Source organism: Lutjanus erythropterus, chromosome 7, assembly GCF_056507025.1.
Source record: "Lutjanus erythropterus isolate fLutEry1 chromosome 7, fLutEry1.hap2, whole genome shotgun sequence".
Taxonomy (NCBI): Eukaryota; Metazoa; Chordata; class Actinopteri; order Lutjaniformes; family Lutjanidae; genus Lutjanus; species Lutjanus erythropterus.
Window position 1 is genome coordinate 15148686 of NC_139323.1, and position 27675 is coordinate 15176360.

The following is a 27675-nucleotide window of genomic DNA, read 5'->3' on the forward strand; positions in this document are numbered from 1 at the left end:
TCAAAGAAATATGAAAATATATCAAAGAAGTATGAAAATATTGTTGCAAAAATGTCAGAACTCATGAGCTCTTGCCTGGATGAACAGGAAAACACCTTTTTATTTTCAGCAGCAGTACATACACACTCACACACACACACACCCTCCCTCTTTCCTCCTCTCCGAGTGTCTCTCCCTCCCTCTCCACCCCCGCCGTACCCTCACCTTTTTTTGGAAGATGATATGGGGGACCCAGATGTTACATTTCACTGGCCAATAGTGAGCAGAGAGGGGCTGGATTGGTGTGCACTCCCGATGCCCCCTTCTTTTTAAAAACGCCTGAGCTCCTGTCTCCAACTCAGCAACTCAATTCACATGAGAGGGAACGGCAGTGAGCCTCTGCTCCACCAGCAGCAGCATCACTAACACCTGACAAACTGAAGCAGCAGCTGCATCTGTAAGCTGAAGAACCTTCCTGCTTAAATTTATGTCTGTAGAGGATAAAGATAAAAAGAAATCAAAAAAATCATCAGTAGCTGAAGGTGTTGTACCATGTTGGAATTAAATAAGGTGGCACTCCTGCTGTCTGTCCTGGCTACAGTGGCCCTGGGCCAAGGTAAGTGGAGACTGAAAATGCAACTGTTATTATTGCTTTTTTCCTAAATGGATGCCAGAATAACAGGAAATTACTATAAATGCAACAAAATGCTGCCTAATAGACGGCCAATTTTAAGATGATTTTTGTTTTGAGATGATACACATGCAGAGCAGAAGGCCAGCTACTCACACATGTGCATGAGAACTGACATAACAGTAGAGTTTCCTACGTTGACGGCATTTCCCCGAGGATGTCAGAGCTGGAGGACTCTAGTGAAGTGTCTGGTGGTGAGCTCATAAGATAAGGGTGGGGTGTGTGTGTGTCTGTGTGTTATTTTATGGACCACCTCAGTAGTTCTTAATCCCTAATGTTAAGTCACCGGCACGTTTCACCACCAGGCTAATCAACAACACGTGATGATTGAAGGGGATGAGGTTGAGAGGAGGAGGAGGTCAAATACAGTGAAAACTCTTGTGTCCTTGCGGCCGAGTTTAATAACAGAGAAAGCTCTTTTGATGACTGTAAAAGTGACAAAATATTCTCATGGCGCACATTTTGTAATCATGACAAATTCCAGCACAGAAGCTGTCACTAACAGTGAGCAGAAGGCCTGCAACACACCAATACAGTATAAAAAGAAACACTTAGTTTATGATTCAAAACAACTTTTCTGGTCAAATAAACCTGATATTAATGCAGTTGCACTTGAGAAATCTTGAGTTGAACAAATGGCCTTAAAATTTAAGTTGACTGAATCTGAAAACTTTTTTCATCAGATAAACTTGATATTAATTCAGTTAGAACATGCTCGACATGCTTAAGATATTAACATTACACAGAACATCACAAAAAAATAATTTCCTTTTATATCTCAGTTTGAAGAGTCAGTTCTTCATTTCACACAAAAAAACAAAGACAATAAGTGAAACTGCTCCAAGTGAATTTATTCAGTTTTAAGTGTGAGGGGCAAAGGTTTGAATTCAATACTAACCATGATGTCTTTATTATTGTGGAAACAAGTGACCATGACTTATCTGGCACACAGCAAGTTTTTATCTTTTCTTTCTTCAAACTATAACAAAGGAGGGTCTCCGGAGAGTTTTGACTCTCAAACAAGGCATGCTGGGAAGTCTGCCAATATACTGATCATGTTTCCTTCCTTTATGAAACTCATCATTTAAAGGTCTTCAAGTTAGAAGAACTTGTGTTCATAAGTTCTGAAGTCTTCAATACCTATGTTCAGATAATGAGAAAAGATTCACACAAAAAAGAGCCAATTCAAATGTACTTTTTAAACACTAGTTTCTCAGTCCAGTCCACTGTTTTCAAAGGGGTGAACTGTCAGCTACATAAGGACTGTATGAAACTCTGCCTCTTCCAGATTATGAGTTCTTTCCCCCAGAATTTTGCTCTTATCATCCTTTGAAAGCTCGCCACTCTTCCTGAATGACACCAGTAGCAGCACTTTTTCCAAAGCTGTCACTTTCTGTCCGCCTTACAGCTGCTCCCCATTAAAGGGAGCTGGCAGTTCATAAAAGCAGGCGACTGTAAATACACCTTAATAGTCTCCATATCTTGTTGGAGTTGGAGGCCTCGAAGTCGTAAATGTCTCGCAGAGGCTCCGTGCCATTTGCTGATGAGTATATCGAAAGACAGTTTGGTGAGGAGAGAAGGTAAACGTGTATAAAATGGTGATTCAGATCGACGCTCACTGAACTGAACAGCCGCGAGCGAATGCCGACTTTAAAACGGATTGTAAAATTTTACACTCTGTGCCACGCTCCTTTAGCAGTACATCCACATGTTGCAGGAAGGTGGTGCATTTTGTCCTCGTTTCACCTTCAAACACAGTGCCAGCGGTCCCTAAAGATATAAACCCTGTCACCTTGGAAACAAGAAGCAATAAGCACAAACCGAGTGACCCACTTTCCCACCTGCTGGGTTTGTACTCGGTTAAGTGAGGGAATGGAATAAAAGGAGGGATAAAAGCACAGGTAAAATGACTTTACCGTCCTCTTTCCCCCCGTCAAATTGGCCAGTATGTCACTCTTTCCTTTTTATTTTTTGATCGTCTCAGCTCTCTCCCCCTCAGTCCACAACTGAAGTAACAACTGCATGTCTCCGTCGGTCCATTTGTCTTTGCTGTTTCATTATTATCTCTGCCAGGTGTGAAGAGGTCATGTGATGGGTCCTGTGTTTGTGCATGTGTGTATATATGTGTGTGTGTGTGTGTGACTAACAGGGCTGGAGTTTGTCCGCAGCTAAACTCACATACTACTGGACCCATCAGTCAAATATTGTTTGTGCATATTTATGACTGTATCCTCAACCCAGTGAGCATTTTTCTATTTAAAAGACTTTTAAAAGATGGCTGTGGTCACCAGTGAAAAGATGCACAAAATATGCTCAAAAGTTTTTTCACTGACTATTTGAGGACGCTAATTGAACATTCACGTTTAGATCTTATTACACCAGGATTCACAATAGTGACATTTTTCATCCTTTGAAATGCATTCTTGACAATCTTGAGAACTCAAAACTAGAGAGGAATTCAAAAGCTAAAGTTGAAACTGAGTTTCACAGATTTAGCAGGTTAGTAAGGCTGCTCTTAGAATTTTTTTTTTTAAAACTTTCCATACCTTTTTATTAGCATTCACCACTCCTTTGTACACATGCTGTGCAGTGTCAGAAGCAAGTTGTGATAACAAAAAAAAATTAAAAAAAAGGTGTGAAGATTTGTCAGAAATCTGTTTTACAGATGACATTTTTCATAAAGCATAAAATGCAAATAAAATATGACTTTGGAGAAATGCCTTCTTTCTAATATTGTCTCTCTTTCAAACTACAACTGAACAAACTGTCTAAATGATTAAACAAATTAGTGTTTCGTAACACGTCCTTGTAATCACACTTTAGTTGTTTAAAAAAAGAGTGAAAGAGGTCTTAGATGTTCAGTTCAGGTTTCAACTAAAAAATAACATTTAAATCCAGGTTGGTGCTCACTGGGAAGGTCCTCTTTTTGTCGTGGTGATTCACAATTTTTTCCAAACTTTGAAAAACCTATTTATAACCTAGTATAACCTTTACTGACTGAGTCATCAACAACTGCTACACTAAAAACAAGGATTACCTACTAACAAAGCTGGGGAGTGATTAGTTGCATGTAATTAAATTACAGAATAAATGTAATTGTAATTTGTTACAGATAGTGGGAAAAAAAATTCAGTGATCACAAAGGGGTTTTCTGAATATTCTTTTCAAGTTGCCTGGCAGAGATCTGAGTGCACTATTTTAGTTTCTAACGTGTCTCCCTCAGGTATTTCTCCACAAATACTTTCCCCACCTCTCTCCCTTCTGCCTCTCCCTCGCTCCATCAGGCTCCCACCTTTGCCTCTCTCCACCTAGTTCTCTCTGCCCTGCTCCATCAAACGCTCGCTCCTCACCTTGCTCTCTGTCACTCTCTCCATACACTTTAGAGCTCACGGATTTACGAGCTGTTTTCCTATTTGAAGGCGGCAGCTGTTGCTAAATGCCCACTGTAGCTCAGAGTGGAACAGTGTGGCATTACCACCTCTTAGCATAAGTCTTGCTTTCAGCTTTTTTAACTCACTTCTTGAAATGGATAGTTCAGCTTATCCGAAGAGGGGTTGTGTGAGGTATCTAACTATAATCAGTGTGTTAATTACAGTAGATGGTGGTCAGCTCCCAGTTTGGAGAAACATAGAGGAGCACCAGGACAGAGGCTAAGCAATGAGCTGCTGTGGACAGAATCAGCAACAAAAGGTCTATTAGTCACTTAAAAAATGATCCAAAGAAAATAAACTTACCATCACTTTAAGTCTATGCTATATTTGGAATGTTTTCACTGCTTTACTTTGCCACCACGCATCATTTTCTGATGGGAAACTGCCATTATATAGGCTGAATACTACTCTCTCCAAACTTACTAAATTCCAGTGGTGAAACCAGTAATTTTACTTCGCAAAACATGGGAGTTCACAGCCTCAGTGGATAAGTTAGTTTGCGCTGTTGTGTGACTTTGGAGAATCCAGACTGCCACTTTTAAAACACAGAAGCCACACAACAACACAAACAAACTAACCGATTGAGGCAGACCAGCAACTCACGTATTCTACATGGTAAAATTACTGATTTTTATGGCTTATGTAACGGCGGTATATGTTTTTTTTTTTTCATAAAATAAACAGATTTATTTAGGTGGACATTTTTAAAGCAGCAGCCCCCATCTACAGGAGTTCATTGCTTGGCTTTGTGCTGTTACTCCTCTCTGATTGTCCAGACTGGGGGGGCAATACTCCAACTCATCTCATAGAATCCCATCAATTAATGTGAATTATCCTTTTAACTCTACCCTAGGACTTTCAATCCTCTCCTCTCTTGTCTTGTTGCATAATTGACAGGCAAAGCTAGCTGATGTGTGCGCGAACAGCTGGAAGGCCATTGCGAGTCAGACACAGGGCCTAGTTCTCCAGATGTTGACCACGGTCTGCTCCAAACACAGAGCTGTCTGGCCAGCTGACTTTAATGACTGAGACAGGGATTACAATGGATCAAAAAAAAGAGGCGCAAATTCCCATTAATGACAACCTCCGAGCCATATCACATCTTTCTTTTCTTTTATTTTCTTTACTTTCCCTCTGTGTATTTATGTGTACAATCATATGTTGATGCGCCAAGCTTTTATTTATTGCAGGACTAATCAGCTGCTTTCAATTGAGCTGGCTCTGTACCTGTGCACAGGTGCAGAAGTTCACGCAAGGACTTCCAGATTTAAATGCAGAAATTCAACCCTGCCCGACTGCATTTTTAATAGCATCAGGGATAAAATACCCGAGAACTCAAAGCCTTTGTTATGCCTTTGTAAATCCTTAAATCATGTGGTTGATTTGCATCATTAGTTTATGTCAGAGGCAAAATTGATGATTTTAATGAGCTACAGATGTTTTAGGAATTGGACTTTTGAGAATGAGGAACATCAGGATATAACAAGAGAGATAGACGCAGAGAGAAAAAGCAGACTCCTCCGCAACCACACACACCTCGGTGAAGAGGCTGGCCAAATGCATAAACAGCTTCCATATGACATGGCAAGCAGATCGTCACATACACAGGCCCACACACACACACACACACTAGAGGTGTACAGACATGTCATTTTCTGTCTCTATCTGTTCAGCCAACTTAATAATTTGCCTCTGAATAGAAGATTGGATGTGGTCATGGTTAATATAAAAGAGCATGTTACATTGGGCAACTGTTGTGTTTTAACCTAATATTCATTGATGATGCAGCTGTAGTGCCTTCAAAGTAAGCTGATTTAATATTAGCATGTAATAAATTATGAAATATTTTTTCCACATCCTCGTACTGTACTTTTCATCTTTCAACTAAGTTTTATGAACTGTCTGAAGCGCACCACCACTCACCCCCTTTAACTGGGGGATATTGAAAAATCAGATGTACGAGTATATAAAAATATCCTTCGGCTGAAGGGAATAAACTCGGTGTACTATATCAGTGATTAATTAAGATAGATGCGATCTTTTTTAACATGCCGAGGTAATCATCCAGCTGACTTTTTCAGAATAATACTCAGATAGAAGAAATATCAGTTGTATTATTTGTGTTTCACTAAATAATGGATTCACACACACTCAGTCACATCACTGAATTCAGTATATGTGAAATAATTCAAACAAGACTTCATCGTGAACAACCTTGTTCTCTTATGGCAAGCTTAACTTTGTCCAACAGGTTACATAACGTGGGGAGGGCGGGCCGTGTTTTCACGTCTTCTCCTTCTTGTACGGATCTGGAATATTATTAACAGGATCCAGATCCTCTATTTAAGCCCTGTCTCCCTGCCAACATACATCTGGCACAGCCATACCACTCTAATCTGACTGAAACCATTCTGGGTGCAACTTCATAAAGTCCTGCATTTTCCTCCCTCTTCCTCTCTTCAGCAGCTTTTTTATGAGATTCTGGCGAAGGCAGAAAACTCCCACTCACAGAGCGAAGCAGAGAGAGAGGCTGTCCTGTGCAAAGCAAAGGCACCGGTGATTATTAATAGAGGATTTGCCTTTGTGTAGCCAGGCTGTGCATACAGCTGCTGTATTTCAGAACGAACCACTGTGACGTAAATCGTTAAATCCAAAGATAGTCCTCTAAAATAAGAAATGCAGTTGTCACAACAGACTCAGAGGGGGTAAAGATGACAATGGCTTCAGTGTGGGATATAATGAAAGTCAGTAGCTGTGTTTCAAATATCTTATTGACATTCAGGTGCTTGGCATGTGGCTATATGTGGAAGTGAGATGCTAACCAGCCCGCAGATGCAGGTCTCCTCTAATATACTGGTGCTGTTATGTATCTTGTTACCTTGTCCATGGTTTATGAGGCTGGCTGAGGTTTAGAGGAACCATCACATGGAAGAGTTCATGTCAAAGGTGAAACTGCAAGAAAAAAAGCAATACATCCTCATAAATATACATCCTCTCCCCTCCAAAGTCAACAACATAAAGAGATTTGGGTGAGCAAACCAAACCAAACAGTCGTTTCAGCAAGTGCCCCAAAATGACATCTGGTCACATTCAAGTGACAAAGCCCTCTATCAGACGTTATGACGAGGCCAAAAGAGAAAGTCATGTGACTTTGTTATGGAGTGACAAGAAGGAGGAGATTATGGTGTTTGGAGGAGTCAATGAAACACTGGGAGTTCAATTTCCCGTTTCTAATTGATAATTAACGCTGTTTTGACCAGGATAGTTCTATAACCCTAACCACATGCTTATTTTTGCATCCATGACGACGAGTTCATCTAACCTTGACAAGACGTAAACAAGTTCTCCAAATTAAACGTCAGTGTTGTTTGTCTCTGTCTTCCACAATAATCTGATCGAAGGGACAACATCAAATCTTTGTTCCTTCCAAAACTGTCACAAATCACAGCAGAAAATAAATATTTTTTTGACATGACAACACTATTTTGACCAAAAACATGATCTTTCCCTAAACTTAACCAAGTCGTTGTTGTACCAAACCCTAATCAAACCTTAAAGGTAGAGGAGGCACTTTGGAGAAAGATAATTGATTGTTGAGTCTGATTCCCAGGCCGTCAAATTACTGACGCTTTGAGTTGGCGGCTCAAAGATGATTGATTGTTGAGTCCATTCGCAGGTTGTGACATACTGATACTCAACAATCAAACATCTTACCGACCTGTGATTGACCAAATTCTCCCTTCACTGGCTGGATATCTAAAGCCTGAAAACAGAGCCAAGAGGAGGTGGAGAATTTTAGTTTTCTCACTTTGTCACTAATGACAGTTGAGTAGTTAATTGACAATGGTGCCAATACGGCGCACAAGTTTTGAGGTCGGAACACTCTTAAAATGTTGTGACAAACAATTACATCACATTCTCCGAGTCTTTCTTCTGCTCTTGTTTATGAGAGCTTCAGAAAGGGTTTTACACGCGTGCACACACAGGCAGAGCAAATGAGGACACAAAATCCAGCATTAGCATTAGTTTTGTTTCTTTGCTACCGGTGCCAACTCTCATAAGGAAGACAGGTCAACTTTGAACTGTGCATTACAAACAATGTTGTTTCTAACTTTAGAGGTTATTACAGAACCTTTGTCCAATGGCGACAGAAACAAACTGTCTACCCCAGCCTTAACCATAGCCGTGTTACATCCTAAAATAGCCAAATGAGGCTGAACACGCCTACATGTTTACCATACGAAGCAGCTGGATTTGTGAGATTATGAGATCACGCAATCATTTGTTTTTTGAAAGTGCCTGCCCTTTTGCAAACACTTTCTAAGGACGACTTTCCAGATGCCGTGCCGTGTCAGGTTACCTCCATGTATCTTTCTAGACAAACAATGTAGGTCTACTTTGTCATTTAATTTACGGGACTTGTCGGTTCTATTACATAGGCTTTAAGAAAAGTCAGAGCTTGAGAAGAGATTGGTGCCATCAGCCACAAAACTAATCCACAGAGAGCACATGAACAAGGACAACAAGCTATACTGTACTAGCAGAGCACTTTAGGGTGGATTTTTTAGCACCAAAGAGGAAATCATAAGTTCTAACCTTCCTCCATCTGGCCACAAAAACATGTGTTGCCTCTTGATGAGGTAAATTCCCTCACATACCAGCCATATGAAGCAGTGCCCCAATAAAATCTCCCAGCTTTTAAAATTCATAAAGTGTTAACATGCCACTCAAAAGCACAATGAGCTCTGTGAGTCTGCCATGGGAACCGGGCCAGTTCATACCCGCCATAACTGAGGTCACTACCCCGACATTCGCCTTCTGCTGAAGCTAATCTGGGTTTCCTCTTTTAACTTTCTATGACCATTAGTCACCTCATAAAGCTCAAAGAATCGCTTGCTATTTCGCTTTCATTATCAGACATCTTGAAACAATAATCAGGAGCCGCACGGTTCTGCTGTGAGTTACCTTTGTTTTGGTCTGAGTGAGAAAGAAATGTTACGTAACCAGAGCAGGAAAACTGCTTCATGATTTCTTGGAAATAAATGGATGCACTTCAGAGTGAGGAGGGTAATTAATTAGCCACAAGTTTGGAAGTCAGTGGTAATTACGTGAAACAAAAGAGTTGTTTGTGTCACTTCACCATGTGTTTTTCCCTTTAAAAAGTTTTTAGAAGTTCTCTGAGTGAACATATGAGTGTGAAGATTGGAAACACTTTATGTAAAATCTGTGGTTTAGTGAGACTAGTAGAGCGGTTTCCAGAAAGTCAAAGATTTGATTCATCAGTCAGAGATTCTTCCAGTCAGACATTAGTTTTTTTCCTTTAAATATTAGTGTGCATTACAGTTACAAGATAAAACAGATACAAGCTTACAAAAATACACAGGGATAACATATCAGTCAGAAATTACAGAGAATTATAAACATATTCTTATAACAGCTAATGCACAAAAAAAAAAAAAAAACCTCATGACAGCATGTGCTGGTGGTTAACTGATTTGAGAAACTGAAACGAGGGGTTGATAAACAAGTTTCAGCTTTTGTTTTCAGCCGTGTCATTGAACACAAGCCAAACAACAGCATTATATGCTGTATACTTTACAAACTGTGTCTGAAAATCACCACAAACGTTAAAACTAACCATGATAGAGCGGAGAGTAGTGATAGAAATGGAGTAAAGGTGTTGTACTGTCAGCCACTTCACCAGAGCATACCATGGAGCGCACAGGGTAGGTAATGCTTGTTTGCCACTGACAGTCTCAGATTGTTATTCTAAGTGTCTGACAACATTATGGGAAGGATTGTTACAGTCAGAGACCCTTTTTTAAAGAGAAAGATATATTTTGTTTAACCAGAAACAGCTGTTTTATTGCTCTTGCCAAACTCACCAAACTCCCTTTGAAAAACTACAACATCACCATCATCAGCCTCATTCAAACTTGACAGAAACAAAGTAAAACTCAAAAAAATAAAAAATATCTTGGTTCATCAGTGTCCCAACAATCGCCGGCTTTGGTGTTGGGCAAAATAAACCTTTAATTCATTGCTTGGTAGAAGCACACAACGATTTACTGGTGAATCATGCTCATGTATTCTGATAGTGGAGTTTAGTGTGGTGCACTGCAGTGAAAAAGAACAAATCACTGAATATTCACTTTGTATGGAAAAATATGATTCGACTATTTTTTTTTTTTCAGGGACAGCCCAAGAGACTAGTGCAGTGTCCATTGAAAACTGTTAAATGTAGTTTTGCATCAGTTTGCAGCAAGAAAAATAAATGAAACAGTCTATTATGATAGTTTAAGCCATTTTCCCATTCTTACGTGGTCTTATGTAAACAGAAAATATTAAATGCAGTTTTTTGGGCATAACCATCTTTAAATTGTGCCTTTGTAATAATCGATGATGTTGATTATGACTTGAGACCCAGCCCCTGTTTTTTCAAAGTTTATTAATGATGGATGTGTCGTATAATCAAATTCACCAAATTTGGCAGCGCACTATCTTGATTTCTTAGCAATCCACCTGCCAAGTTTGGAGCAGATCAGATGAACAGTTCTTAAGACTGGCAAAGTACATACATACATACAGACAAAGATTCCTCACTTTATAGGCGGAGATTCTGTTCAGTGGCAGAAAAACTGCATTTTAATTGCTTTTATAATGTAATGAGGAGTCAGAGACAGAGTTCAGGAGATAAAAGGAGGAGGGTGGAAAAAGTATTTGATTTGATTTACTAAACTAAACCTGCAGCCACATCTGCCCGGCAGATCAGTGTGAAAGCATTTGCTTCTGTTTATCCAGCAATTCCACTGTATCAGAGAGATAAAGCCGATATGGAAACATATCAATGGATTCTTAAGCCAGGGGCATAAAAAAAACAACAACCATGAAGGGTCAGCCGACTGCCTATGTTACCCTAAAACTTATGTAACATTTCTGGACAGTCAAGCTTTGTTCAGTTGAGCTACAATCCTTCTTTGCAAAATCTATCAAAAAAACATTAGGTTTTGAAAAGAAATGTGCTGGCATGACAATAAAGACTTGAAGTGAGCCATAAAACCAGTGGGGACTGGGATCGATACTGGCCTCTGCGCTGGGAGTCTCTGCTCGTAAACTCAGCAGTGTCTCCTCGAAAGTGCTAAGTGCTTGCACATATTACACACACACACACACACACACACACACACACACACACACACACACACACACACACACACACACACACACACACACACACACACACTCTGAGGTTGCATAAGCTACTTTTTGTTTCTGTCACGGACCATGACATTTATTTTTTCCGCCCAGCCAGAGTGAAAATCGGAGATGAAATGTCAAGCAAACAACTGACGTTTTTGAAAACATAAAAAATTAGTTCTGTAGGAAAATGAATCATTATCCTTCAAAGCGTGAGGGAAAGCATGCCATAATGCATGTTAAATAAATCAAAGAGCCAAATCAGCAATGAATGCCAACTTGAATAACTTTCTAATAATACGGCAACATTTGCTTTCATTGTGTCCTCGTTGTGTGTGCAAGCACATGCATGAAAAATGATAATGATGTAATAATGACTCAGTGATACAGGCGTGCTGAGTGTGTGTACATTACAATCATATAGCATTAACATCAAAAAGGAAATCAGCAACAAATTGCTGCATAAAAGTATGTGCACTGTAAAAAATCATACCAGCATTTAGTGGAATCAATCCATCTTTTCTCATTAACGTCATGTATATATATTTATTCAAGTTATATTGAACTTAAAATTTCTGGTATTTATTCTCAGAAGCCTTCAGAGCTTATTAAAATTAGGTCTTCTAGCTTTAAGTCTTTTGACTTGAAACGATGAGTTGAATGAATGTACTGTACAGAGTTCAAGCAACTCATTAACTTTCTAAAGAAAAATGATCAGCATATTAGTGGACTTCTCATTATTGTTTGAGAGACCCCTCTTTGTTTGGTAGTTTAAAGAAAACATATATATGATGAAAACTGGCTGTGTGTTTCTAATTCACGGTAAGATAAGTCATGTTTGCTTTTTTCCCCACAATAATGAAAACACTGCAAACCATGATGATGGTTAGTATTAAATTTGGTTCCTATTCCCTTATGCTTAAAATGTTATACATTTAAGTGCAAAATGAAGAAACAACTTTCTCAAGTACAACTGAACTAGTGTCAAATTCATTTTACTAGAAAATATTATTTGTTTTGAATAATTACAAAATTACCTTAACTTGTCTTTTCAAATTCAGTCAACTTAAAATTGGCAGGCTTTTTTAAGTTAAAACAAATACTTTAATTTTACAGTGTATGCACTTTGTGAGAGGTGGTGGAGCTAGTTTAGGTGAAGTTTTCTGGCTCGGCTGCAGGTTAGCAGATGACTCGGCACGCACTGATTTGTCACAGCTGGAGCTTGATTAACATCCTCGACAGGCGCCGCTTGTTGATGGATTGAGAGGAGAAGGGAGGACTGGAGGAGGACAGGCTGGGAGGGCAATAATCTGAGGGATGAAAAGACGTATGACAGAGAGCATGGGGGAGATGATGGATGGAGAGAGATGTTCTGCAGTTTGGGTGAAGAGGGGGGTGTTGATGCAGGAGGAGCTGCAATCAGAAACATCTACAGAGATCGATGGAAAGGGAGCAGATTGAGAAGGAGAGGAAGGAGGTGGAAGTAAAGAAATTAGATAAATGAAAGCTTGGACAAAAGATAGACAAAAAGCTAACAATTTCTTCCTTTTTTTCCATTTTCAGTAGCCCCAGAAGCCTAGTCATTGTTTCAGCACATAAACAGGACCCTTTTGCCTGTGGCAAAAAGTGAAAAAATAGAGAGCATAAAAAGCAAAGAGCAGAGTGAAGGCATGTAATTAGAAGAAAGAACAAAACGTGCTCAGACTGCCTGAGTGTATGTGCACATGCTTGTGTGCTGTATGCATACAAATATTTGAAAATGTTGCTGTAAAACAAAACACACAGTATGAGAACCAATTCATATTTCCTACTGATGTGTGTGATTTGATTTAATTGACTTTGCCTTGTTTCCCTTTTTCCAATTTATGTGCTGACAAAATATCATCATTTCAAATTTAAAATTCAAATCATTTTAATAACATTTTAAGATTGGAAATAATACCAGCATTATGCATTTCATTATATCAGCTGAAGTGAAACTCTAAAGTTAGGCTATTCTGAGGTAATAAGAAATGCATAAACCGCAGGATTGAATAATCTATGTGCTTTTCATCCAGATGTTTTTCTCCCTGTTTACAGGATCTGTGAGGACCAGGAATCAGTCAGACAGGAGCAGGAGGGTGGCCCTCAACACGTTCACCGACACACAGACAACAGGTATCCATCAGCAGTAATGCTCAGATCTGATTGGACGGCAGGGGTGTTTAAACAGTGAGAGTTGAAAGGGAGAGGTTTATATCAGTGCTCTAAACACAACAGGACAATGGTAGCTTGCCAGAACTTGACTGAAAAATCACTTTCCCTCTTACAGCCATAACTCAGTCAAATACAAACACACAGACGGTATACTTTACAAACTAGGGAATGAGAGATGTTTCATACAGTACAGCCAACTAAAGCAGGGCTCAGTGTACTTTCCAGAGTGATGTGCTATATTCTATAGATAAGACACAGATAGGCCAAACACCATGACAACCTATAAACTGACAAACCTTACTAATAGCAAATTTTAAACTAACTGTGTGAATTTCACTAATTGTGTTTTCACTAAAGCTCACATCTTATTATCTCCAACTGGCTCCCCTGTAGTTCGATTTTTAGATTCAGTGTGACTTACACTTACTGAGCAGTGTCCATTGTGAATAAACACGTGAACATCTGCTTAAAAATCATAAGACCTTTACTCTGACCTACAATGTCAAACACTAAAATCCCCTGACCCATATTACTCAACCCCCTTTCTATGGTACCCAACCATACTGTATCACAATTATTTGAGCAGTTGCCTGTACCAGAGACACATGGCTGAAAAGATGAGATTTTACTGTATCACAAGCACAGATAGCAGTAACAGGATATCCTCTGTAGTGTCTGTGTCTGTGCTGTGATGCAAAAACCACAGAAAACAGAAATTAGACTTAAGTGTCTTATTTCCTTGGGTTTGAAAAACTGAGATTTTGATGAAACACCCATTTCTCAGTTGAACAGAAGAGCACAAATGTTAGGCCTGGATTATACTCTCAAACAGGTACAGACACCTGCAAAACAAACTTGGGGTATACGGATGTATGCACAGAACATACACATACACTCTCATGACAAACTTTATTTCTCAAGGATGCTTGGGGACTCTCACATGCCCACGGACATGCAGAGTATAATACCAGCCTCACTCTGCATTCAGCTTGTTGTCTGGAGCACATGTCCCTCTCATCACCTCAGTGCACTCTGCAGTCCAACAAAGAGTTTTATTTATTAGAGCACTTTGTGAACATTAGACATCATCAGTTTGTTGCTAATGCATTCTTTTGTTTGAAATTCATCATATTTGTCCTGAGGAAGCACTCAGGTTTCAGAAGATGCAGAAGGCTAAAAAACTAGACAGTATGCCTCATCAGTCAGGCCAGGGGGCCTGGAAAGAACCTGGACAATGCAAAGCTCCCTGGGGTGTATGAAGTCAGTCTCAAATTGCGGTAGCAGACCTCCTCTTAAAGTCTGTAACCCATCCCTGCTGTTTTCCTCCTTCTTGATTCTGACCCACGTCTCTACTCCATGTAAGACCAGCTCCAACCCCCCCAATCCCCCTCCCTTATTTCTGGATCTTGAGCTGAATTGTTTTCTTTCTTTCTGACTTTTTTCCATTGGTTTCCACCCATGTCTCCCCTCCATGTACCTCAAGGCGTGACAGAGTGGACGTCTTGGTTCAACATTGACCATCCTGGGGGGAATGGAGACTATGAGCGCCTGGAGGCGATCCGTTTCTATTACAGGGAGAGAGTTTGTGAGAGGCCCATGGCCATGGAGGCCCGCACTACAGACTGGGTGGCAGCAGCGGACACCGGGGAAGTGGTCCACTCCAGTCTGGAGAAGGGCTTCTGGTGCATCAACAAGGAACAACCCCACGGGCGCGTCTGCTCCAACTACCATGTTCGCTTTCAGTGTCCCCCAGGTAGCTCTGATGACAGCAGCTCAGAGCTGCACAAGCTGTCACATCACAGATCCATATGAGCATTCAGCCATGCATGCATGTTGCACTGCATACAGGGAGGAATTATCCATTATAAATACTCTTAACTGTTTACTGTCTACCATGTTAAAAGTATGTTATTTAATAATCCCGACTTTGCTCAGTCTGTTCTTCACTGCATGTTTTTAGTGCAGAGTTACTGGACTGACTGGAGCGAGTGGGGTCCCTGCTCAACCACAGCTTGTAATGATGTAGGAATCCAAGTCCGCCAGAGGAAATGTGTGAACACACAGCCCATGCCTCTCCTGTTGGTGCCAGCATGCCAGGGGCATCATTCAGAAAGGAGGGAGTGCTCCACACCTCCGTGTACAGGTGAGAATCAAAAGACTTACCAGCAGCACTCGTGCCGGCGCTTTAACTTAAAGAGTGTGATGAGATTGATGTGACAAGTTGGGTGCAATGGAGGGTTGGATGACCGACCTTCAAACAAGGAACAACAGTTCAAGGTCCCATGTGAGCAAGCATCTTCATTGCTGGAGCACCTTTGACTATGATGCTGAATAAAGGTGTTCAGTACAAACAAATCTCTTCCACCTCTTCCATATGCAGACTTTCTTACTCTTTTTTTCTATGACATTCATGCATAAAATGACACGCCATCTCTGCAGTCTTTATAGACTGAAAGGGGTGAAATGACATGCAAAAAGAAAAAAATAAAATAAAATTGTGGTAACACAAACTGACATTGGTGATCAGGCTGTAGTTTATAATGATGCCTGCATCGCATTGTTTTGTACTGAACTGAACATATACGTAACATAAATTGAGGAATCAGTAGCAAAGGTCATGACAGTGTGAGTGGTGACATGTTCACTTATTGATTATTATTTAAAGTGTGTTTAAATAATATGAATGCTTAGTTCCAAAAAAAACAAGAACTACATAATCAGTGACAAATCTTTGAATTGAACCAAACGATGCCATTTGAATCAAAGTGATTGTCCACTTTTAATACTGAAGTCCTCACAGTTATTGCTCACTGCTCTGTACTTTATCCTAAACTCTCAACTCCCTTGTGAAGGGTTAATTGGGAGGCTTGTATGAAATGCTGAGATGAAATTTGAAGTGGAATAAAATTACCCTGCCTACCACTGTTACAGCTGAAATTGTTCAATAAAAAAAAACTTAAGTTCTTCTTGATTCTGCTGTGTGGTTTCAAGCTTTCAAGCAACCATTAGTTTAAGTGCTCTTGAATGAACTTCTTGTAATCAGCGATTTAAATTGCAGCTATTTAATCAGCATTCTTATACTTTTTATGCCCACTGTATAATTGTGCACACAGGGCACCCATGCACAAGAGTTAACAACTCTCATTATAAAGTTTGAAAGACTTAATGAAAGAAAAGATCACAAATTAATCTGTACAAAGAGAGATCATCAGACTGTAAATAAGGACTGCCTCACAGAAGAGGAAGTCTTCGCCCTGATATCTGTCATCTGTATTGGAAGTTGCTGTTAGATATTAGCCTATGGGTTCCATGACTGATGACAAATTTAGCACAAAATCCTTTTATACAAATTCCAAAGGCACATAATTCCTGTCTCTGCCTTTGTGATTAGCCAAGTGGAGTCCATGGGGCCGGTGGGGTACGTGTTCAGTGACCTGTGGTGGGGGTCGCAGGATCAGGAGGAGGACCTGTGTGAGGACTTCAGTGACGGTTCAGTGTCCTGGACGGCCTGTTGAAATTCAGAAGTGTGGGAAGAGTCCATGCCCAGGTATGAGTCTACGCTGTGAAAGTCGTAATACCTTTGTTTATGTTGGCGTCTTCATCAGTCTGTGCTCATGTCTTCCAACAGCCAAATGTCAGCGCGTGTGCACTGAGGGTCGTCCCAGCGAGGACTGCAGCCGCTGTGTGTGCGACAGCCACGTGCTGCACGGAGAAGTCCACAGTGTGACCGGTGTCCCTGTGGCAGGAGCCTGGGTGGCACTGGCCAGTCAGCCCAAGGTGATCCGTGCTCGTACAGATGCCAAAGGTCAGTTCAGGCTCAAAGGAATCTGTTCATCCACCTCCACCTTGATGTCCATCAAGAAAGAGAAGTTTGCCCCGATCACTGTCTCCACCTTCAGTAACACCACAGGACTGTCCTGGGTACGGGCTGTCCTCAAATCAGCAGGTGAGCCTTATAAAGAATCATATTTTGAGGATTAAAACCGTAAAAAGTTGACCATATTTGTGCTACTTTTTTCAAAGCACACCAAGGTGCAACTTTAATAACTTAAATTAAACCTCTATCGAAATAGAGTTTGTAGTCATACTTAAATACACTTCTAATATTGTTAAATTGAATACCACTTTAATAAAGAACACTAATACTGTATTACAAAAAACCTGGAAGCTTTTCAAAAGTAAACTAATTTACCACCAAGTATTTGCAATTTACCATACTTTTCTAAGTTTACTATAATTGTATAACTACTACACTAATGTACAATTTACAATATATCTACAATAAAATACAGTTTTTGTAAGTACACTGAAACACTACTCTAAGTACTACAGGATTAGCATTTTTTACAGTACACTTACAATAACTTTGTATTCTTAAATTATATGTCTAATACACAAAAATGTATTGCCTTTTTACCTGGTTATTTGTTTGTTTATTTGTATTTAAGAACTATTTTAGTAAGAGTTTCCTGATTCTCGTTATTGTTCCACAGAACCAGTAAGTCATATTCTCAGCCTATAGAAAACAGGAAATTGACAAAACTACAACATAAACAGTCTGGTCTATTGTAAGACTTCACATTGTCTGGAGCACTTACTTACTTGGTTGCATGGAGACCAAATAAAAATAGGCCTGTGCTGCTTTTGAAAGGGTAATTCCCTCAACAATCATTTTTCATAAGCACAGAGACCAATGTGAGAATAAAGTGTCATGTTTAACTGAGTTTTATGAGGTCTCAAAACTCTGCGGCCCCATTCACAACAGTCTGAGTAAAGTCTTAAGGGTTTGCTCCTTTCTGCTTTCCACAGAAAAGCCATACATTGTAAAGCACCCGGAGGACAAAGTGCGTTACGAGGGAGGACGAGTGCTGCTGTGCTGCAAGGCAACGGGATCGCCAGCACCTGACAAGTACTACTGGTGAGATGAATACTGGTGCTGACATGTAATTAATCACATTAGAACTCATGGAAAAAAATGCATCAGAGTGTTCACTTTTACTTACTGTGAAACTTATATTTTGGATGTTGACTTTCTTTAGAATTATTAAAGCAGCGTTCATCAGTTACTTGTAGCTCGGCTTTGGTCTCCACTCTTGCTGAAAACATCTGCCTGCTTTGGCTGAAAGTAACCGATGAGAGCTGTGAGAGTGAACCAAAACAATAAAGCTGCAGGATAAAAAAAAAAGAAAAGGTAAATCACTCTGTAGAGCTGAGGGAAACTGCAAATGTTCATCAAATTTCTCCTTGTGTTCATCACTGAAAAGAACCTTTTCTACATTACACACAGTCAGTTGAGCTACTGTTAATATATTGATCAGTGCAGCTTTAAATAATCAAAACTCATTTTCTAGGCTGCCCCTGACTGAGTATTGTCTTAGTCAACTAATAGTCGTTAGTTAAAGCCATTAGTCGTCACACATCTACGATAAAAATTTGATTATTTAAATATATATTTTTGGGGCACAAAGCAAGCCACCTACTAAAGTGTAAAAGATAGCATCTCATAGTCCAAAATCACAGGAGTAAGTATATTCTATCTTTACAAAAATGTCACAGAAAGAAATACTCACGTACTTATCAACACCATAATTGATACATACTCACAACTTAGGTTGCTGTAATCTCACTCCACCACTTCATGCCTCCTGTCCGTTCTGCGCCCTCCTGTGTTCATGTCCCTGGACTCACAGTCCTGCTCGGGGCCGCTATTAAACCACAGTAATGTTACTGTACTCCTGGTCATTGAACTGGCCTCCGTTCATCTTGGAGACTGTGTCCCAATTTAGAAGGACCGCTAACTGAACTTACTAGCTAACGGTAGCTACAGCAGCAGTGTGCCAGTTACTTCAGTGGCTGCTGAGCCTGGTTCATTTTCCTGCTTGTCTGGCTCCGGTACTGGCGCTCACTCCAGCGACGTGTTCCCTGCTGGGCCTGCCCGCGCTGGGCTTGAAAACTCCTCCTGGTGGTCCAAAGCTCCTGTAGTAGTGGTGTAAATAAACACCAACACTCCCCTAGTTCCAGTTTTTGCTAGTGAGTTTGAGGGAGTTTGAGGATGTTTTTTCTCTGCAATTAACTGGTAATATCAAAGATTTGTAACTACCCACATTTATATGTTTTAATATACTGCTGTCTCTACAAATATTTCTCTGTAACTATTTTTCAAGGTACCACAATGGGACTCTGTTGGATAGGAAGGTGTACAAGTATGAAGAGGACCTTGTTCTTCGAGACTTGAAGCTGGAGCAGTCAGGGCAGTATTACTGTAAAACCACCAGCCCTGCAGGCAGCATCAAGTCCTCTCCATCCTTCCTCACTGTGATTGGTATGAAATGTATAATCTCTGATCTCTTAGTGACAGTTATTGTATCTCAACATTATTATAGTTCTTAAGATGTTTTCCACTTTTGCATTATAAAGATGCTATCTGTAGGATAGTTTTTACTACATTAATCTGCTGGTTTGATGGCAGACACACACTATAGTTTGTGAACTGTCAAAAGCTCTGGAAGCACAAAAGTTGTGGAAAAAACATGGAAAAAAGTCCTGTTCTCTTTGGTCTAATTTTGTTCCCACAACCAGACAAAATTCCCTTCTAGTCAGTGGTACAGTGATGTAATGTGAACTGTAATTCATCATCATCAGCCTGGAGAGAAAATAATTTACTATGATGATAGCAAGCGGCACACAGGGATTATAGCTCAGGATGGCTGCTGTCCCAGTGCATTTGACTATGACGTATTTAGTCAAAGTTCTGCACAGGTTCAAGTAAAACCACTGACAAAAAGCAACCACAATTCATTTGAGTGTATAAAGAGTAGCTGCTTCTGTGATTGAATACACACTTTAAGAGGAATGTCAGGACTAAGCTCCAACCAAGTCATCCGTGAGCCATGTCCATGCATTAAGAGGATTCAAACAAAACCACAGTGTCCTACAACTGAGCGAGAGAGAAAAGTCAGTTAGCAGACTATCTGTCATTGGAAAAAAAACATTACATGCAAAGAAAATAGGAAAATAAAAATATTAGGGCTCACACAATCTGGCTGTGCTTAGAGCAGTAAGTTTTTATTATGTTTACATTGGCTGAAGCTAGGTTTTTTTAAACTGGCATTCTTTATTGTGTGACTCTGGACACCGTAAAACCTCAAACCCAACTTCTCCAGAACACCCGACATTGAGTTGAAATCCAATATTGTCAATAAATCCTGTTTCTTTTCTCACTCAGAGTCAGACAAGTGTGCATTTCCACATCCGCATGGGAGTACTGTACGATGCTTATGTCCTTCAGGTGCTCGTTAGCAAAGACACACATTAACGGACAGGGTTTTCATGGAAGAGTGCTTAAGCAATCTATCCCAAGCCAGAGACAAATCCCTGCACTCCTGCACAAAAGTAATTATGGCAAGAGACACTGTATGTGTGCAGGACAACACCTGCACCTCACAGCAGGATGAAAAAAAATGCCTTACTTCCTCAAATCAGTGCAGCTCCTTCTCACATTTTACATTATGGAGAGGTTTAACTTGATTTCCTATTTAATGTTTTCACCGCATTTCATACAGATGAGCAGAAATTATAGAATTTATTATCAAAGGTAACTCAAGGCCCTGTTGGTAAAGCCATTAGCAGTGCAGTAATCATACTTCATATGAATCACATTGCTCCATGTGTCTGCAATTATCAACTTACTTGGGACATGGGGAGCTTAACAAGGATACTTGACTAATGGCTCAACCATGATATCATGCACATGAATTATTATGCCAATGTCTGGGTGAACAATAATTCTTTCTTTCAAAATCCCATCTGGATGGTTGGTAAATAAATGTTCCCATCAACTTCATATCTAATTACACTTTCATGCACATTTCACCGTCCAACTTGGCCACTCGCTGGTACTTTCAGGCCATGAGACATGTGTTGGTGTGTATAAGTACATTATATGTGTGTGCATTGATGCATGTCAAAAAGGAAAGCAGATATAATATTTTTCAAGTACTCCGCTTGCAAGATCCAATTTATTCACTATACACATTCCACTCATACACTGACATACAATTACACAGCACCCGGTTATATAGAAGATAAAATACATGAAAAATAGATTGAGCTATCTTTCAAGAAAAGGTAGATTATCTTAGAGAAAGTTGAAATTCAACAGTCCCTGTTCATTTGACATGCATGTTTTATTTATATCAGGTGACTAATTTATCTTTTATGTGTCATGTCTACACTGTCTTAATGTAATTTGTCATTTAATTCACAGCTAAAGGAACACCAGCGTGCAATTCCACCCCTGAGGCGCACCTCATCAGACTGCCAATGGACTGCATTCAACCTGGGACTGACTCCAAGTACTACAACGCTGGCCGCTGCCCTCACAACAAATGTGCTGGCTCCCTAGACTTTGATATGCGCTGCAGAGATGGAGCTGCATTCTGCTGCGGTGTCCAAAATATGGAAAGTCAAATGATTGACTGTGGGAGCTACAGGCTCCCTATCAGGGCTGTGACACAGTGCAGCTGTCAGAAGTGTGTGCAGCCGACTGTGCTGGTTCGTGGTAGAGTGGTCACAGCTGACAATGATGAGCCTCTGCGTTTTGGGCACATCTACATAGGTAAAGAGAGAGTGGGCACCACTGGATACCAAGGAAGTTTCACATTACAAATAACTCCTGATACAAAGAGATTAGTGGTAAATTTTGTTGACCCCACTCAAAAGTTTCTTGACACCCCTAAGGTGTTCATCTTTGATAAGAAAGGTGGATCCATCTACCATGATGTTAAGGTGATGAGAAAGCAGACACCAATTGATATCAATGCAGGAGAGACCAACTCTATTGACCTAGGGGATATTAAAGGAGAAGACCCCATTGGACAGTTGGTTATTCCTCCTAACTCCTTCCACAAGGACAATGGAGAAATCTACGAGGGAACTGTGAAAGCCAGCGTCACATTCATTGACCCAAGAAATATCACCACGGCAGCGGCGGCCCCCGGTGATCTCAACTTCGTGGACGATGAGGGTGAGATGCTCCCTTTGAGGACCTATGGCATGTTCTCTGTGGACTTCAGAGATGAGACCAACAAAGAAGTACTCGGAGCTGGAGCTGTTCAAGTCCTTCTTGACACGCAGCATGTCAAAATGCAAGAGCACATTCCCAAAATGAAACTGTGGTCTTTGAACCCAGACACAGGAGTCTGGGAAGAGGAGAGTGACTTCTCCTACACTGCAACAACGACTGGTGGTCATGGGCGCAGCAAGCGAGAGGAGCGCACATTCCTCATAGGCAACATGGAGATCAGAGAACGCAGGCTCTTCAATTTAGACGTGCCAGAAAACAGACGCTGCTATGTCAAAGTCCGTGCCTACATGAGTGACAAGTTTCTACCCACTGAACAGCTGGAGGGTGTTGTGATCAGCTTGATAAACTTAGAACCCAAACCTGGTTATTCGGCTAATCCTCGGGCATGGGGACGATTTGACAGCGTTATAACTGGACCCAATGGAGCCTGCTTACCAGCTTTCTGTGATGCCCTAAGGCCCGATGCTTACACAGCTTATGTCACAGCAATGATGGGTGGGGAAGAACTGGAGGCAGCTCCCTCCTCCCCCAAGATGAATCCAAACATCATTGGAGTGTCTCAGCCGTATCTGGATAAAATAGACTACCAGCGCTCAGACCATGAGGATCCAGCTCTGAAGAAAACAGCCTTCAGAATCAACTTGGCAAAGCCTAACCAAAATAATTTTGATGAAACCAATGGACCAATTTATCCGTACCAGAATATGATAGCATGTGAAAATGCCCCTGTTGATGCAAATCATTTCAGATTCTTTAGAGTGGAAAAGGACAAGTATGAATACAACGTTGTTCCCTTTGAGGAGAATGACTTGACAACCTGGACCGGAGACTACCTCTCCTGGTGGCCTAATCCCCAGGAGTTCAGGGCATGCTTCATTAAAGTCAAGATCCATGGACAGAAGGAAGTGATGGTCAGGTCAAGGAATCTGGGAGGAACACACAGAGAAACAAGAGGCAAACTTTATGGAATAAGAGACATTCGCAGCACCCGGGACATGCGGGAGGCCAACACCTCGGCAGCCTGTGTAGAGTTCAAATGCAGTGGCATGTTGTTCGATCAAGCTGAGGTGGACAGATCGCTTATATCAGTACTGCCTCAGGGGAACTGTCGTAAGATTGGCACCAACAGCCTCCTTCAAGAGTATCTCATCAAACATCCACCAGTCGCTCAAAATAATGAGTCCCATGGCTTCACCATGCTAGCCCCTGTTGATCCATTGGGACACAACTATGGCATCTACACAGTCACAGACCAGAATCCCAGGGTGGCAAAGGAGATTGCTATAGGCCGCTGTTTTGATGGCACCTCAGATGGTTTCTCCAGGGAGATGAAGTCAGACTCTGGAGTGGCGCTGACCTTCAGCTGTCCAGAGAGGAAAATTAACCGAGAAAGCCTTTTCCAACGTTTGCAGACCAACCCGGGTCAGACTTTGTCTCAGATGGCCAGGGACATGAGGGAGTCAGAGGGTCTGCAGGTGCAGAGATCATCCACCCAGGTGGTGGCCTATCCTTCTGAGCAGCGGGGCAGGACCCAGATTCGCAGTCGAGTTAGCTCCACAACCAGGAGGAGAATGTCCACACGCACACAGCAACGCCAATAGATGTGCCAAGAGGTAGGTTTAGATAAAATAATTTGAGCGGTCTTTTTACATTGACAGTCAAATCATAATTATTTATATGTTCTTTGCTTTCCATCTTTAGGTCTTCAGTCAAGATTGATGAGGATCAAGTCAAGAAAGTAAACGTTCCCTGTCTGTTTATGAGTATGAACTCTCTCTTGACCATGGAAATCACAAAACCAAGGCAGACAGCAATTCAGCAAAATCAATGAGTGTGATTGAACATATTCGTTAGACTTATAGTTACTTGAAGGGTTTGGTATATAAATTTGCTCCTTCCCTCCTAAAAGACATGCATCATTTGTTTATATAGAGCGCAGTGACTGGCATTTATTTAATTAGCGTTGGTCTCATTTTATGTATGAATAGACTAAACTGACGGTCAAGAATGTAACTTTTATAGTTCTAATTTGTGGCATTCCACTTTCCCATAGTGGGTGTTTTTCCTGACGTCTCTCAATGCTTGAGGTGAAACCAAACTTTCAAAAACTGTAAATACTTAGCCAGGCCCCAGACACTTTATAATTGGCCATTGCTTTCCACTGGACTTCTCTTCAAGATCAGAAAGAAAACAACTTGAGGTCCATGTTGTCTGCAGCAGACACTGAGCCCTTTTTCTACAAACTGGGAAACTCTCTTTGAGGCACGCTCAGAAGCGACATGTTGGGTGCAGTGGGGTGAGGCATGCCACCCGGGGAACAGAGGATGTTTTCAGTCATGCTTCTTAATGTTTGTCATTAGCATGCCACATTGCCAACTGTGATTCAGCAAAACCTCCTACACACCTACTTAGAATGTGCAAGACCGAAGCCTCCGCCAAGACAAGCAAGAATCTCGCTAGTGGCAGGCAGTCTCAAATGAGGATAGATGATTGTGGGGTATGGTAAAACTTCATTCCAAATTAGCATCACCATACAAAGTGTTACTCCAAAAACTATGAATTCCCAAATATCTCATTTTCTAAGACACCACCGCAGAGACTATTTCAGGGTCTAAATTGTTGGGTAATGTGTTTTGTCAGTTGCCTTTTTATTTTGAAGTGCAATAACTAGATAATTTAACTTAAGATTTCTCAAAGATCAGAATGTAACAAACTATTACAGTGCATAAAAAGTGCTGCTGGTGAATGAAGCAACACCCTCAGTACATGTGGCCAATGCGTTCTAATCCCAACTTGTCACATGCCGACATTTTGTCACTCTATCTCGATGTGAGGCGCTGCGACAAAGCCTTTTAACATGTGGTTAACATTGTGAAATTGTTGCAGTAAGGGTTTAGGCAACAAACCTAAATGGGGGGATTTAGAATAAGACCATGTTTGGAGTTACAGTAAGTATGAAGAATTATGAGCAACTCACAAGACAAAAGTCACATGATGCATCATGTACCATAGAACATTTAATAACATTTTGGTTTCACATGGTAAATGAATCCCCGTGTCCTGGGTGAAAGTCCTGTGTTTGTTTGAGCCATCCATCCACCCCTCCTCCTGCATATGTCAACTTCTTGCTCTTAATACTACACTGACAGCCCTGAACGTCTCATTCTGCCTCGGATGAGTTTACATTGAAGTCACTTGAAAGCTTGGTGCGCACCATCTGCATCTGTACACTGACAGGCGGTGACAAAACATTGGTATTTAATGAGTTGGGAATTAGGACAGGCTGGTGTGGCAGGTAGAATGGTTAAGGTGTTTTTTTTTTTACAAGATCATGCACAGAACTCTTTTTTAAATGTGTTTTAAGCAAATAATTTAACAGCTATGTCATGTAATCAACTCTCTGAACTACGTAGACTCTATTAACCTTTTCATACTTTGCTGCATGGCTCAGTTGATTGTAAAACTTGTACACCACAGTAATCCTTTCAACTTCAGAGAGCAATCTTGTGTGTGGGAGTTAAAAGTCTCAGTGGAGTCTTCTCTTCATTAACAAAGCCCACTGTGTGATTCTTCACACTCCTGAGAGTCATAATTAAAGAGTAAGATTTCTAATTTACTAGCAAAGTTTTCAGAAATTCTGCCATTGTGACAGTGTGTGTGACAATGTAAATACACTTAAAGTATACATCTTGATAGATACTGAAACATATAGATAATAGGCTTAAAAAATTCAAGGCTAATTTAATTGAGGTCAGTAATAGGAAGAAGCTTCACTCAGTGATAAAACCACAGTTGTTGTTTATCTGCAAAATTAGCACTTGCAGACCCATGGGAGAAGCTCTTCCAGCTGAACTAATCCAAATCCAAATAAGGGGGACCACAGAGAAAACAGAGGAGGCTGACAAATAAATCTAAGCCTTCTGTTAATTGCAAAATAAATTATATATTCTCTTGAGAACTATTAAAACAGTTTGACCCTGACTTTCAAAAACAGCCAAACAATTTACAGTTGCAGTTTCCAGTATACAAATGATAAAGTTAAAGGAGAAAAATATAATATATTGACTGTGCTAAATCATAAAAAGACATTAAGGTAACATGGTAAATTGAAATACTGGCTTCTCCGACAACAATGCTACAGCCAACATGTTCTCCTTTGAAGTTTCCGTTTCAGAGCAGTGGGTTTTCGTTTTTTGGATAACGGTCTTAGCTTTACATTGACAGACAACTGACAGTTACAAACAGGTGATCAACTTACAGCGAAGGACTTGTCGTTGCATGTCATTGTCAAAATATATTGTTCCTGTTCAGTCACCCTGCAGGCAACCTGCCTGAGCTTCAAGACTGGGGAGGAGGGAACGGGGGAAACAACTTGCTTCAACCATAGATATTAATTAGGGATTAAAACTGTTTTGGCTACAATTCACTATTTGGACTGCAGTAGTCATTTTTTGAACACAAGGGACTTACATATTTCTCCTTTAAGCAATCAACAATATATACTCGACCCAAGTGGATTATGGTCAAACATATTTACCATCAATATGGCACCAAGAGCACTGTAGAGTTAACTCCTTAAGGTGTTTTTAACTCAATCCATTTAAGCCTGATAACATCTTTATTCCTAGTGTGCAACAGATGTTGTTTAATGTGTGTGAAAAGGTGCCCATATGAATTTCTATGTATAAATGAAAGCATATATCATAAACCTACACTCACACATGGCCTCACTTTGAACAACAATCTTTTCATTATGCACCATGAGTAGCACACTCCAGAAGAACACCCAGCACAGAGTAATACACCATAACAACACATGGTACCCTCACCATTATCACTGACCTCTCTAATCACAGGCCTGCGCGCCGTCCATGACTGAAGAGTTCAGATCTTCAGATAAGAACAAACATCTCCCCGCAGCAGATGTAGCATCCACCCTGTAAGAAAGATGATGATTGAATCCATGTGTGGGAAGAGATAAGTCCTATAAAAATGCAATGGTGTGTGAGGTCAGCTGAGGAGGCCCGACAGCTGTAGAGCAACTGCAGGAAATGTTAAGACCAAAAGACATCAAGAGAAAGAGGAGCGAGATTATT

General features: G+C 40.6%; 1 protein-coding gene across 1 annotated transcript; it reads left to right on the forward strand.

Annotated features, from left to right (window-relative positions):
* Positions 1-361: 361 nt before the first annotated feature.
* On the forward strand, positions 362-27355 carry cilp2 (cartilage intermediate layer protein 2). The gene is made up of 10 exons (XM_084722893.1): positions 362-595; positions 13378-13455; positions 14978-15247; positions 15455-15637; positions 16886-17041; positions 17123-17440; positions 18304-18412; positions 19659-19816; positions 21761-24192; positions 24281-27355. The coding sequence occupies exons 1-9, from the start codon at positions 532-534 to the stop codon at positions 24178-24180; spliced, it is 3756 nt and encodes a 1251-aa protein (XP_084579019.1). The 5' UTR covers positions 362-531; the 3' UTR covers positions 24181-24192; positions 24281-27355.
* Positions 27356-27675: the final 320 nt, after the last annotated feature.

Coding starts and splice junctions, on each gene's coding strand:
- cilp2 (XM_084722893.1), top strand. CDS start 532: ATGTTGGAATTAAATAAGGTGGCACTCCTGCTGTCTGTCCTGGCTACA. Junction 15,248..15,454: donor TCGCTTTCAGTGTCCCCCAG/GTAGCTCTGATG, acceptor GCATGTTTTTAG/TGCAGAGTTACTGGACTGAC. Junction 19,817..21,760: donor ATCCTTCCTCACTGTGATTG/GTATGAAATGTA, acceptor TTTAATTCACAG/CTAAAGGAACACCAGCGTGC.